This window comes from Antrostomus carolinensis, unplaced genomic scaffold, assembly GCF_000700745.2.
Source record: "Antrostomus carolinensis isolate BGI_N321 unplaced genomic scaffold, ASM70074v2 scaffold10105, whole genome shotgun sequence".
Lineage (NCBI taxonomy): Eukaryota > Metazoa > Chordata > Aves > Caprimulgiformes > Caprimulgidae > Antrostomus > Antrostomus carolinensis.
In genome coordinates this window covers 1-14,616 of record NW_010314302.1, presented here as the reverse complement: position 1 = coordinate 14,616, position 14,616 = coordinate 1, and the positions used below count along the sequence as shown (strand labels likewise).

The following is a 14,616-nucleotide window of genomic DNA, read 5'->3' as shown; positions in this document are numbered from 1 at the left end:
CGGCCCGGCCCAGCCGGTGCTGTGAGAGGTTGGGAAGCGGTTTGGTGTTACCCGTGTCCCTCAGGGCGTGGGGGCAACGGGCTCAAGTTGTGCCGGGGGGGTGTAAATTGGATACGAGGAGTAATTTCATAGAATCCCAGACTGGTTTGGGTTGGAAGGGACCTTAAAGCTCATCCAGTCCCAACCCCCCTGCCATCAGCAGGGACACCTTCCACTAGACCAGGTTGCTCAAAGCCTCATCCAACCTGGCCTTGTACACTTCCAGGGAGGAGCAGCCACAGCTTCTCTGGGCAACCTGGGACACTGTCTGACCACCCTCACAGTGAAGAACTTCTTCCTAATATCTAATCTAAACCTCCCCTCTTTCAGCTTAAACCCATTTCCCCTTGTTTTGTCATTAGTTGCCCTTATGAAAAGTCCTTCCCCAGCTTTCTTGTAGCCCCTTCAGGTACTGGGAGGCCACTATAAGATCTCCCCGGAGCCTTCTCTTCTCCAGGCTGAACAGCCCCAACTCTCTCAGCCTGTCCTCACAGCAGAGCTGCTCCAGCCCTCGCATCATCCTCGTGGCCTCCTCTGGACTTGTTCTAACTGGTCCATGTAAAGGACCAGTTTCATCATCAGAAGGGTGGTCAAGCATCAGAATACGCTGCCCAGGGAGGTGGTGGAGTCACCATCCCTGAAGATGTCCAGAAAACATGTAGCAGTGGCACTTCAGGCCGTGTTTTAGTGGTCATGGTGGTGTTGGGTTGATGGTTGGGCTTGGTGAGCTTAAAGGTCTTTTCCAACCTTCATGATTCAATGATTCAGTGAAAGCAGGTACCTGATCTGGAAACAGGACCGTTTCCTCTGGTTTAGTTGTTAGTGAGTAATAAAAAAGGGTTTTCATTTTGTGAGGTACCTTCTTCCCCCCCACACTATCTACTCATGTCCTGTAGAAATGTCACAACAAAACCTTTGCCCACCCTGTGTGAGGATACTTTAAAAAATTGCTTAAAGTTGTCCCTCAAAAGGAACAGCCTCGTTGTTGAATGTGATTTAGCAGATTTCAACTTAAGAATTATTGGAGACCTTAAAGAAAATAAATACAGCCTGTGAGGAAGGTAAAGTAAAAGCTGACAGTGAGAGTGTAACTTGCTAAAATAAACGAGGAAGAGCAATGTGGGATGTCTTGGTCCCACACTGATCTTGATAATTGAAAGGTAAGACTTTAAATTACTGTTATGACATACAATGAACTTTCATTTCTATCTTGATCCTGCTCTGCTCTTGTCAGTGTGTAGTACTCTTGTGTACTGCTTTGAACCTAGCTAGAGTACAGGTTACTTCCAAAGTGGGTTGGGTTTTTTTTCTCTTTTAATCCAGAGGTTTCTAAACCACCTGAAGTATTTCTTGAAGCCTGCTATTTTTTTTTTTTTTTGGTCTTGTTGGTAAAAAAGTGGGTAAAAAATAATAAAGGAAATTCAGACTTTACAATGTTTGTGGTAATAGAGTTAAAAAATTGTTACAGGCGTGGAAGAGGGGATGCTGCTGAAAATGCTCTATTAGAAATAATAATCTAAATTCTATTAGTAAAACTAAAATTACTGAAATAACTACTTGTTCTTCCCTAGTCCTGAAGGGCAAGTCCAGTGTAAAAGCCCTACCAAAAATTAAAGAAAATCTTGAAGTCACCCAAGCGAGCCCTTCATCCAGCCCAAGGTGTGTTAGAGCTCACTCAGGTACAGTTGTTAACACCAGCTGTTCTTTAATTTCATTTTACCTGCATGAGATGTCTCTTGGAAATACACAGTCTGAATTCTCAGTAAGCTGATGTTTGTCAGGCTGTTTGTTGGCACCTCATAAAGATGTTTTGTAGTGTTTATTGCCTTCCTCCAGGACAGCGTAGCTCTGTGTATTGAGTTTAACTCTGTTCTTCAACTGCAGCAGTCGAGTGAATGTCAGAGAAACAACAGACTTGGAAAAAAATGAAGAGAAAATAGAAGACAGCACTGTACCAATGAAGGTGAGAATGTTGTCTTGCTCTTTATTAATAATTACAGAGACTAAATCAAAGAAATGTGACACTTTACATCCTTTTTCTACTCCATTAGAATTTCCTGTGTGTGCACACACACACATTTTTCAGGCTGAACTTGATCCTGGATTCTGGTGACATTTTCCTGTGTCTTTGGCCAGAATAAAAACTATTGGAGCTATTGGTAGAGTATCAAAACATCAGTACTAATTATCCTTAATGAGGAAAGGCTGTAGCAATTGTGTTGTGTGGAAGAGATCTCATTAAAGTGTGATTCCAGAGAATTGCTCCCATCCAGTTCAGACACAGACCTTTGGCAAGTGTTAGTACAACAACTGAACCAAGTATTTTGAGCTGGCTGAGCTGAAATGTGACAGGACAGTTAATAGTTCACTAGGTGTGTTTGAGCTGAAATCTGCTACAGCAAAGGGTCTGGGAGATATTGGTGTAAAACTATTTTTCTTTACAATGTTATGTCTTATTTAGAGCCCACCAATTATTTATATTTCCTTCAAATGCTTGGTTTCACAGAATATCCTGTGTACACAACATAGTTGGTTTTATTTACAGAAATTATCTGGGATGCTGAAAGTGAGCAGTGTGAGTTTAACCTCCAAAAAAAAATTAAAATTAAAAAGAAATCAAAAGACTGGGAAATTCATTACTCCCCTGCTGTCTTGGGCATAACTTCAGGTGATGTCAGTTGATATCATAGAATCACGGAATGGTTTGGGTTGGAAAGGGACCTCAAAGCTCATCCAGTTCCAACCCCCCTGCCATCAGCAGGGACACCTTCCACTTCATATATCTCATCCAGCAAAGCTTGCAGGATCAACTGATTGGGTATTCATTATGAATTCTAGCTCTGTAAGTCAGGCTGCAGATTTATTAATGATGCATGAAAAAACTCTGTACAAATTACACTGTGAGTAGCAAATTTAAACAGTGAAGTACCAGACAGTAAGTTTCTGAGCATCTTCTAATGTACAAATACATTTAATTGCATTTCTTTGTCTACATCTGGTCTTCTTAAGTTGTTTGCATTGGTTGTTTGATTTTTAGGAATCACTGATAATCAACTTTGAAAGTAAAGAAAGTTTGAAAAATGCTGAAGTGACTTCAAGTGAGTATAATGGCAATACATTATATCATTAAATATATTTTTAGATCTGTATAAATGTGAAATTTGTTATATAATGTTAATTATATCTCTATAAAAGCACTGGTGTGCTGTTCTTGTACTGGTTCTGACTGTGTGATATTAGAAAGTAAAGGGTTTGAGACCACGGGCTGGACTTGTGGGCAGCCCAAACAGGACAGGAGCCCTACAAGACCTGAGACAGTCTTGAGCTCAGCCTGTTGAAAACCACCTGATCTTGGTTTTATCACTGAAAGCAGCTAGTTGCTGACATCAGCTCTTCAGTTTACTCAAACCTGTGTTTTGAAAAGCTTGTGCCTAAATAATTAGTCCTTCTGAAACAAACCTGCCTAAGAATTATCTTATTGGCAGCTAAATTTTGCTAGTGAACCCTGGGCGAGGAAAGTATCTTCTCTTAGCTTATGGTTGTGTAAAGTGGGCTTCAGGATGCCCTTTGTTGATTTGTTTCTTTAACTGTGTTATGAATCAGTGTAAGATAATGACTTGACAATATTTAGCTCATCACTAAAGGAGTAAAACTTAGATAAGGAAATCCTGATGGTTTGTACAAGATGATACTTTTTTTGTAGCCACCTTTTTTGCCTCTTTCTCTAGGTACAGGAATGACTCTCCCCACAGGTGTTTCAACCTTTCTCCTAGAGTGTTTAGATGTAGATTCAACTGCAGATTATAACACAGCTGCTAGTGACAGCCTGAACAGTTACCCATCCCCTGAAACATTCAGAGATGATGGTTCAGGTGAGACTTTTGGAGTTTTTTTTGCTTTTGGTTTGGTCACAAATTTAATAACTCGATGAGTTTCAGCATAAGAAGCCTGCACTTATATCTTTTATGTCCAGAAAGAAGTAATTTTTACTCTGGGGACTCTGGCAAGTACAAGAACTCTACTCTCCTGGACTCCAGCAAAGCAGTGACCATAGATAAGATACCACAGATCTCAAATCTTTCAGCAATATTAGGTAATTATTTCCCACTATACTTAGGAATAGATACATAAGCAAATTTAACTCTAGTGCAAGGAACCTGTATAAACAATGTACCAGGCATGTCTGCATAATGGGGAGCAGCTCCCTGGTAGTGATCTGTCTTTGCTTCTAACATTTTGCTTTATAATTTAAATGCACTAAAACATTGTCTGGTCTGCTCAGCTTTTTTCTTTTAAAGTTTAGCTTTTGTTTTTTTAGAACCTGTACAGGAGGATTTTCAAGACCAGTACCCTAGAAGGTAATCTGCAAAGCAGACTCTTTGACGCACCTAAGGGCTCAGGTTTTTCTCTTTTGAATGACATCTAAAAGAAAGACCAACATAAATAAGCTTCTGGTCCTGCAAACGCTTGTGTTGAGTTTTCAGCTACCTGTGTCCTCACTAAATTTGAGGTTGATGCATTAAGTCAGGTAAGAGTTTGCCTTATAGACTTCTGTTTTGGTCTTGCAGCTGTAGGGAAGTCAGTGTAAGAAAATTCAGTGTGGGATTTTATGGAAGGGGAAGGTGACATTTGTTTACTAAATAAGATACTTTTATCTAATTACAGTTATTCTGACAGATTTCAGTCAGTCACAGACAGCAAGATGTGTGTGCTGAGTGGTCTGGCTGCCATTACCTGTGGCTTGTTCAGGACAAATTTAGGTTTTGGGCAGATCTTTTGTGTTCTTTAGGAATCATCAGCTGTTCCAGAGCACTCTTTTGCTTCAGAACCTTCCTGACTTCAGCCTTCATAAATCTTGGGCCAGGTTGCTGCCCGTTGTCAGTTTTTTCTTGTTTGGAATCCATCTCTACCAGGAAGTGGGATGGTGTGTGTGACACTCTGGAACCCTCTTGCCACCCTCCTGTTGTTAGGACGCCAGGTTTTCTGTTGACAAGTCATCTGTGTTGTGGCCTTATCTCAATGCAGGGTCTTCACTGCACTTCTGTACTTGGCCTTGTCAGAGTGCCACCTTCAGGTCCTGACGTGAAAATCCCAGTAACTCGAGTGTTTTTCTAGGAACAGGATCCTTTCTTTTAACCCTTGTGCTGCTGTTTCCAGGCTTACATGCAGACCTTTCCATTCATAACTCATTTACACCAATCTCACCGTGTTACAGATCTCTACACAATTTAACCTGAATTTTCTTGTGAACCTAATTTTCTCCTTCACCCCCCTTAAATATACTTTGTCCTTCAGTGCTGATTGTCTTCTGTAGGTCTTAAATTCTATATTTCTTAAGAATAAGCTGTGTGACTTGATGATAAACTATCAAATAACTGTAAAGTGTGATTAAGTAACTCAGTAACAATATTTTGAAAAGTAATCTTTATCCTTTTTCTCTCAGTCTGTATTTTCCTGTGATTTCCTTACACTGGTTTTATTGAACATTAACATTCATTCAGAATAGCTATTCACTTTTTTTTTCCCCTTTCTCTCCTAGAAAGAGACCATCAAATTTTAATGATGATTCTTCAAAATTAAGTGTTTCGACTACTCTGGCAGGTAAAATATGACCTGAAGCAGTTGTACTGGCTGTGACACAATAGGATATTCTACCCAAACTTAAATGATGGCAGAATATCAGTAGCAGGCTTTCACTGGGTCATTTGTCCATCTGGCACAGACTAAGCTCAATTGTGTCTAGAAGGGAAAGTGTGAGTTGAAAATCTTCTCTGTAAATAAGACTTAGTTCTAATTAATGGGTTAGCAGAAGATGAGGAAAAAAACAAAACCAGAAACCAAACCAATGAAAAAAAACCCACAAAAAACCCCAAGCCACCTGCATTTTTCCATTTAATCACCTGTGATGCTCACTGGAAATTTAATGCTTCTTATTTGACTTATCTAAGAGCAGAACTGTTTGTGCCATGCTCCTTACTTACTTCATATCAGCTTCACAAACACTATGAGGAGTCCCTCCTGTAACTACAGTTCTGAACTGTGACTGATGCAGTTCTGGCTGTGGCCCAGGTACCACGTCATCTTCTCCTCCTTAATTTGGACTGTAATAGCAGCAGAAGTTGCCACTGGCAAAGACTGCTGTGATTATGCAATTCCTCTACTCCCACAGTATGTGTGTCTAGCCCTAAATAACCAGGTGAACACAAGATTAATAAGCAACCTTGTTTCCTTAAGGAAAGGGAGAGGAATAAAGCAGCCGTGTTGGCGGGGAGAAGGGGATGAGGATTATATTGAAGGGAGGAAGTGTGTTTACATGGGTGGCTTTGGAATGATCCTTCTTTGAAAACCATCCTGTAAGACATGGGTTGGAGAAGAGTAGCTGTGGTTTTTGTCTTAAAGTTAATTAATTTGTTGGAAATTTATCACAGGGAAAAAAGTCTGTAAAATTACAGCTGCAAGAGAGAGAACTCCAGACCTAAAAACTGGTATGCGCTGTTCTTCACCGTTAGGACCGGAAAGAAAGGTGAAAGATCCTTTAATGAATCAGCCAGGTTGTAACATAGATGACTTGCTCCTTCCCTGGAGAGGTGGAAGACTCCACCTAGAGGTGTAGTAGTTCCCTGGAAAGGGGTGGCTGCAGACAGTGGCAGAGTGAAGATGTAGTTGCCTCTACGTCTGGATAGCAGCGATAGTCACGGGTGCCCCCTGAGCTCGCTGTTTTATCAGACTGACTGTGTCAGTGGTACCAAATCAGTTGTGTTAGAGCTCCAGGGTGACAGTGAGACTCTTTGTTAGTTCTTACCAGACTATAGAGATTCATTTTCTAACACAAAATATAATTGTTTCACCCTTTCAGCCTGACAATCAAACTGCTAAACCCAAAAGGCTGAAGGGTAAGAAAAAAGGGAAAAATTCAGAAGAAGGTACATGGTCGTTCAGTCAGCTCGATGCTTCGGCCCAATCAGTGGGGGTGCCAGCAGAAGTACTGCTGTCCAAGCAGCCAGATGCTGTGGTGGTGAGTATTCCCATTGTGCCTCGCTGATTAGGCATAAAATTGAAGTGAGAATTTTGAAATCGTGACAAAAGCTACAATTAAATCTGAGAAGTGGTAGGAAGTGCTTTATCCCCGAGCTGTGAAGGGCACTGGACATGTGTCTGCTCCATGCTGCAGTAAACTCATCCTTTGTCTTCATTTTGGGGAGCATAAGACCAAAAAAAAAAGTGAATAACATGAATTCAGTAGTTAAACCCTGAGAACTATTAGTAATTCTAAATGGAGTTGTTATAAATAGTATTGTGTACTGGGGGAATACTGTAGGACTAAGAATAAATAGCAAAGAATTGGAAACTGACACTGAATTCCTCTCTGCTTTTGTTTAGCCAATGAGTTCCACCATGCTGATCAGGGAGGAAAATAAAGCCTTAAAAAATCTGGGTTGTGCTCAGCCTGCAGAGCTGGATGTGAGTGTCTATCCTGGTACTTTTTTTAATTATTAGAACCAAATAAATAGTTCTTTGTGGCACAGTCCAACTCTGGCTGTACTTACGCTACAATACAAAGTGCACAACAAACTGCGTGTTAAATTCGATCAGCTGGACAGTTAAAAAAACTACAACAAAACCCCCAAGTATCTCTCTTTTTTGTGGTTTTTACAACATCTTCTAATGTAAAAACAGCACCTGACATTACCCCTTTGATACAAACAAACCTGATATTTAAATGCCAGTTTTAATTCTTTGTCAGTAGAGGTAGCATGGTACCACCACTTCTCTCTGTGGGCACAGAAGTGATGTCTCTTTATCACTTTCATGCCATAGCTCCCAACCGAATCAGCAAACTGCAACTGTTTAGAAAAAGGTTTACAATAGGAAGACTTGCTTAATTTTGCACCAGATTATTTTGCAGGAAAACATACTGGGCTTTTAGTGTTGTAAAACTCAATATACTGTTGTAAGCATGCTTGAGTTTATGAGTACTAAATTAACAGGGTCTTGTTAGAGACTGAAGACAGGAATCACTGGAGTCCTAGATCATATTTTTGAAGCAATAGAACATCTTTTGTCTGAACCAACAAGCGTTGGCCAGTTTGAATTGTTGTCTGTTATTTAATTGGGCAGTGATTGCTGTATGTTTTGTATTTTGATGGTGCTGTAGCTTACCTTGTCACCAGTGTGCAAAGCCTCACCTGGGGAAGACCTGTTCCTGAACACCACAGGTCCATGTGTGAATTCAGAAGAAATTGTTCCTGCGTCTCTGAGCTCAGAAAAGGAAATTATTCCTCAAAGTCCAGGAGAAAAGAATATTTTTCAGGTTCTAATTTTATTGCACTCTTTAAATCCAGTTTTGGCATGCTAGTATGTATGTTTAAGCCTTACAGTATCACAAACAGCTGATGAGAATGTTTAAACTTTGAAGCTTTCTGTCACTCTTTCTGAGAGTGTATTAAGTGTACACAAGAAGTCTTAGATGTTTCCTACTGAAATCCCTTGAAATCTGCATGTCATCTCCCATTTCCCTAGAAGAAAGCTAGAAAAAAATATTTCTTTTGATTGAAACAGTTGTGTGAATGAAATGTCATTAATTTTTCAGCCTCTCTGTGGCAGACAAGAAATCTGCTCCATTGTCAGAACTTCACCGTGCCAGAGACCTTCCAGGCTTCGCCACATTCCAGTTACCACAAGAGCCTTCTGCCTTCCCGAAGGAGTGCCTGAAGGTAATGGGACAGAGACTGGGTTCACTGTGCCGGTGGTGACTGCCTGTTTGTTTGAGTGTTTAAAGGGTTGGGGTGGTTGGTTTTTTTTCCTGAAGTCTTGGAATTTGGAAAAATCACAAGGTTGAAGAATAAAACATACTGAAAACTTCAAATTTGTGACAGAACAGTGTTCTTGTCCAACAGTACTTCACTAAACAAACTACACTGTTTTCTCCTTCAAGGATCTTTAGTGCAGGAATTAATAGAATCCAGACATTTCATGGCCAGAAGGTGCTAGGAGGTAACTCTGGGAATATCTGCACCTCTTCAAGTTACCCCTCAGCACAACTTGGAGCTTCACTGCTGGTATGGATACCAGCTTGTTTAGTAAATGATTATCCTGTGCCTTATTTTGAGGGTGAATATGTCTGACTTCAGCTTTCAGCCATTGGTTATGTTTTTTATCTTGCTCAGCTAAACCTTTAGAGGTTTTATATTAGAGGAGCTCTTTAGCATCCAATATTTTCCCCTCCCCTGAAAGGAGTTCAAGTAATAGGGTATGTCTTTCTTTAAACATTATCAGGTTCTCTCTAAAGGTTTCTGTTCTTTTCTCCCGAGACCCTTTATAACATAGGGGAAGCTCTTTTCTTCACTTCCTAGATTTTTGTTAAACAAAAATGAGAAGTGTGTACAGAACTCTCTCATCACCACCACAGAGGTAAAATCCCCTCCCTTTCCCATCTCCTGAAGTTTCTCAGTGTGCCACTGGATGGCATATGTCTTCTGAAGTTTAAAGTAGTTCTGTACAGACGATGTCTGCAAGTTTTCTGCGAGTTATATTTGTCATTTATGCTGTTCTAATTGAATACAGAGATACTGCATAAGCACAATAGCTTTGAAAAATACCCAGTATACCCCAATTTCCAATGGAAATGCAGTCTCCTGGGTGTAAATGCTCTCCTGCTTCATTACAGATTGAGTACATACAGCACCTAGAATGCAGGGAAGTGCTTTTAAATGTGTGTACGTGTTAATTAATGACAATCACCTGATGCTTCTGTACAGATCAGAGAACAAAGATGACAAGGATGTTAAGTCATGTGCCCAAGAGAACTGTGGTAATATAGAGCACAGGTTGTATTTGATAGGCAAGTGGATCTCAGAAATCTGTGGTGGTGCCAGAACAAGAGATTTGTTTTGTTACTGCTTTTCTAGAGGAGCCTGGGAATCAGGAATTAGGCTGCCTAAAGGTGGTGGGGAGAGTTCTTTTATGCTGGATGTTTCATCTCTGCTCGAGGAGTCTTTCAGCTGCTGCTCTTTTTCAGTAGGAATGGACCTACACTCAAAACTGTGGTTCTCTTCTCACTAGCAATTGACCCACAAGATTCAGATTCCTCCAAACAAATGATAGCATGGATATCTATTGAGCATCTAAAGAGCTTGTCAGATCAATCAGCTTTCTCTTACACTTGAGAATGTGCCACTTCACTGATACTATTTGACTTACCACTTTTTTTCCCCAGATACTATTACAAGTACCAAAAACTGGATCTACTGTAAACACAGATGAGATTTCTGGATGTCAGCAGGAGTCAACAGAAGAAATCACTGTCTTGCTGCTGTGACAGGGAGGTGAAACATCTACTAACCAGTAATTAATGGCTGTATTATTTTTTTTGGTGTATACATAGTTTGAAATTTAGTCTAATGCTTTGAAATAAGCTTGTAAATACTTTACTCAAGTACTTAATATTAAATTATTTTGTACACAAGCAACTAGATCTTATTCTGGGCATTGTTCTACAAGGACTTCACCTTTATTTAGATATTTAAAAGATGTGATTCAAGAACAGCAGACCAAATTGTCTTAGTGGAATTATTTTTGGCTCTTGCTGTGCCAAGATTTCTAGATTTCTCTCATAGCATTAGCATCTGAAGATGTGACCTGTACTTGAGTTAAGAAGTGTTAACACTGTTTATAAAGGTAACTGCATGTCCTGAAAATGGGTATGTAAAGCATTCAGGTACTCTCAGAAGTCAATACCACTAAATTACCTGAATGCTTGGGTCTGCAGAACTTTGGAGGTACAGGACTCTGAGTGTTCTGCTGTAAATTGACTTCTGAACTTGAATTTAAGTGGCCTTCACCCAACCATCGCTGCAGTACAGCTGGATTTTTATGATCAGCACTATCACCATGCCAGGCACATTCACTGCCCAACCACGGCCATCTCAGAGCCCTTCTATTCATCTCAGTTGTTTGATCATTTCACCCATCTCAGTCATTGCTTCTTCCAGTGGCTTCAGACTTGTGCAGAGGAAGTAGGTGCCCTGCATGAATACAAGGGTGGGAAAAACCCTTTTCCCCCCCCCTCTCAAAAGCTGGATATTGGATTCTGGATTTTCAGGTCACTGATGGTGCTACCTGGAGCATAGGTTAGATTCCCAGTGTTTCCAGTTCAGCTCATGGTTGTTAATCCATAGATGTCATTCTTCAGCAGTGTGCTGAATGCCTCAGAGCACAGTTTTTCTCCTCTTGCATTCACTTCAGGCTGAAGTAATTTAGATCCCTACAGTGTTCTCACTCCAACACCCCTCACTCAGACTCTTTTGTGGACATAAAGGAAGTTTTTCAATGTTTTAAAATAATAGTATGGCTTTCCAAACCTCTTGAAGTCTGAGGGTTGTTTTTTTTTTCCCTCAGTATTATCACCCAGAATATTAATGCCCTGGAAAACAGTTCTGTATTTCCAAAAAGAGCACGACAAGAAGATGTATAAAATCCACAGCTTTAATGAGTTTGACTACATTTGAAAATACCTGTGAAAGTTCAGACCCTGAGCCTTTTCCCATTGCTGTGGGGTAGGAGGAAGTGCAAGTAAAGGCACATAGATGAGTCTATGAACAAGTATTGTATAAACACACTGTATGGCTGAAGGTTAAAAATGATGCCATTAAGTTATTTTTCCTTTTTTAAGCATTAGTAGAATGAATTCTGCCAATAACTCCTTGAACTCTTCTCAGGTACGCTTCTAATTATCAATATCCCTGTTCTTACAAATACTGAGCCACTGGTAATTATACAACAATCTAGAGCCCCTCCTGGAGATAGTGGTGAGCTCCTCGTTGTAGCTTTAAGCAAAATTGAAAGTTATGTATGTAGTAAGTTGTGATTATGATGATTGTTCAAGGAAAGGATGGTCCAAAATAAGAGGTGTTTATCGTAAGGGTGTTCTAGGAGTCCTAGGAAAAAAACCACTTATTTTTGCCCCAAACCATTTTATAGTTTCTATACAAGAAACAGACTAACACTGACAAATTAATTGGAGAGTATGAGAGAAGAAAATACAGCATGTAACTGTGGAGGCTGAATATTGCTGAGTTTTGCTTTTGTTTTTCTTGATGTGATGCAGCCATATAGGAGGACAGAAATATCACCAACCACGATCTCTCTCGTCCTTCCCTTCGGTTACGAAAGCACTGCTTCTTATTTCCCACTTTTGTCTGACTCTTGGAGAAAGTATAATTAATTCCCAGGCTAGCTCTCTGCCCCAGGGAAGGAAATTTTATTCATTTTGAGGCCACAACAATATCTACTCTTGTTCTGCTTTTCTCAAAGGGAAGGCATTTTCCCCTGTTTTGGTTTTAAGCTGAAGAATGACTACATGAAATTTCATTCAAAGTGGAAGCTGGCTCTTCCCTCTTAGTGGGTAAAGGTTATGGGTCACAGGCAGTTACTGGGTAAGTACAGAAGAGTTTATTTGTGCAGTGATTCAGGAGAGAAATCTGTTCAGTGTCAATAGAGCTGCTCTGTCACATCCCAGACATGATGAAGTCTTAATGGCTTGAATGGAATCGCTCTGAGTGAGTCAGTCCGTGCAAGAGCTGTGATAATACTTTATCACTAGGAATTGTGCGTGGCAGATGCATGTGTAGTAAATGTATTAGACATACATCTCCAAGAGGGTTTTTCATGAACACTGCTCAGTAAATGTATTAGACATACATCTCCAAGAGGTTTTTCATTAACACTGCTCAGTTATTTTTGTTATCTGGAGTGTGTTTCTAGGAGAGTTGGACTGAAAGCACTCTGAGGTGATGGAAGATGGTTGTTTCTTGCACTGGAGTGCTCTAGGGGTACGTGTACCAGCTGTTGGAGGGTTAAGACCTTACATGCAAATGGTTCTGTTTTGGTTGATAATCTCTAAACACAGAAAGGAGAGGTTTAGGGCCCAAGGCAACTTGTGCTGAATAGACACATAAGTTGAAATTCATGTTCTTCGTGTAGATATGAAGATTTGCCTACAGGGAGGTTTTTACAGGAAAATGGATGATTAAATTTGGATTTATCCCTTTTTTTTCTTACTGTCCATTCTCTGCTCCCTCAATTAAGGTATGTCAATCAAGCCTATCAGAATCATTTGCTATTAATTGAGGAGTTTTAGAGCAGCTTAATATTATACTTTTAAAGGGACTCTATCAGCTTGAGTTGTAATGTGCCTGAGATTAGCTAAATCCATTGCTGTAAATTGTGAAACTCCTGAAAGCTGAGTTGTAGATCCTGGCCAAAATCCTTTTATTTCCTACTGTGCCCTGAGGACTTTTTATATTTGAGATTGTATTTACGTGCCCATCTTGAAGCAAGGAGGTTTTCACATGGTGAAAGGATGTAAAGATTGATCATCTGTAAATCTGTGGCAGGCAGGTGTATCTCCTGTATGGAACGAGGGGAAAAAGAGGCATCTAAACATTAATTCCTATTTTCCATTAGAACTATCTTCAACTTCTAGCAGATGAAAACCAAAGTTCCTACAGATGGCTGGCTGATGGTGAGGAATCATTCTATAGATATGTTACACATGCACTAAATTATGCCTTTTAAAAATAATCTGCTTAATTTAATCTTACATCATAGTCTGTTTCAGTTTAATTTCATTTTCTAGGGAAAGCAGATGAGTCAGTTTCGTCAGTCAGTCCTTAATTGAACTTTCTAGTAGTATTGTATCTGAACAGTGAGACCTTGAAGGAGCGTGTTAACTGTAACCAGTGTTTCCATTTCATTTAAATATTTCCTAATAAAGAGTTTTGCAAAAATCCACAGATCCTTTTGATTTTATAAAATCCCTCACATTTTTTTTTTTCTTTTATATTTGTTCTGGATTTACCTGCTGGGTATTATGTCCTAAATACTATTCTGTAGATGGATGTTTTATTTGTAATGATGGCTTCCTCAACTGGAGTACTGTGGCCAGTCCTGGGACCCCCAGTATCAGGACATAGAGCTACTGGAGCCAGTCCAGAGGAGGCCATGAGGATGATGCGAGGGCTGGAGCAGCTCTGCTGTGAGGACAGGCTGAGAGAGTTGGGGCTGTTCAGCCTGGAGAAGAGAAGGCTCCGGGGAGATCTTATAGCGGCCTCCCAGTACCTGAAGGGGCTCCAGGAAGCTGGGGAGGGACTTTGTCCAAGGGCAGGGAGTGACAGAACAAGGGGTGATGGCTTGAAAGTGGCAGAGGGGAGATGGAGATGAGATGTGAGGAAGAAATTCTTTGGTGTGAGGGTGATGAGACAGTGTCCCAGGTTGGCCAGAGAAGCTGTGGCTGCTCCTCCCTGGAAGTGTTTAAGGCCAGGCTGGATGAGGCTTTGAGCAACCTGGTCTAGTGGAAGGTGTCCCTGCTGCTGGCAGGGGGGTTGGAACTGGGTGAGCTTTAAGGTCCCTTCCAACCCAAACCGTTCCATGATCCCTCTGCATGCCAATGCCCCTGGTCCATCTCCCGTGTGGGTTCTGAAGTGAGAGCTGTGCTTTGTCAGTTTCTGGGGTGGGAGAATCGCTCGGTGTCCACGGGAGGGAAGATGCTGAGCTGAAGCTGCATTTTCTAGGTGTGGG

General features: G+C 40.6%; 1 protein-coding gene across 1 annotated transcript; it reads left to right on the top strand.

The window, feature by feature from the left end:
- Positions 1-1,610: 1,610 nt before the first annotated feature.
- On the top strand, positions 1,611-10,302 carry MEIKIN (meiotic kinetochore factor; the record flags this gene model as incomplete). The annotated part of the gene is made up of 13 exons (XM_029084872.1): positions 1,611-1,698; positions 1,924-2,002; positions 3,077-3,137; positions 3,768-3,911; positions 4,013-4,132; positions 4,358-4,397; positions 5,579-5,640; positions 6,468-6,562; positions 6,896-7,054; positions 7,420-7,500; positions 8,195-8,350; positions 8,630-8,753; positions 10,256-10,302. Coding segments are annotated over 13 exons (1,256 nt in total), but the record flags the coding sequence as incomplete, so codon positions are not given.
- Positions 10,303-14,616: the final 4,314 nt, after the last annotated feature.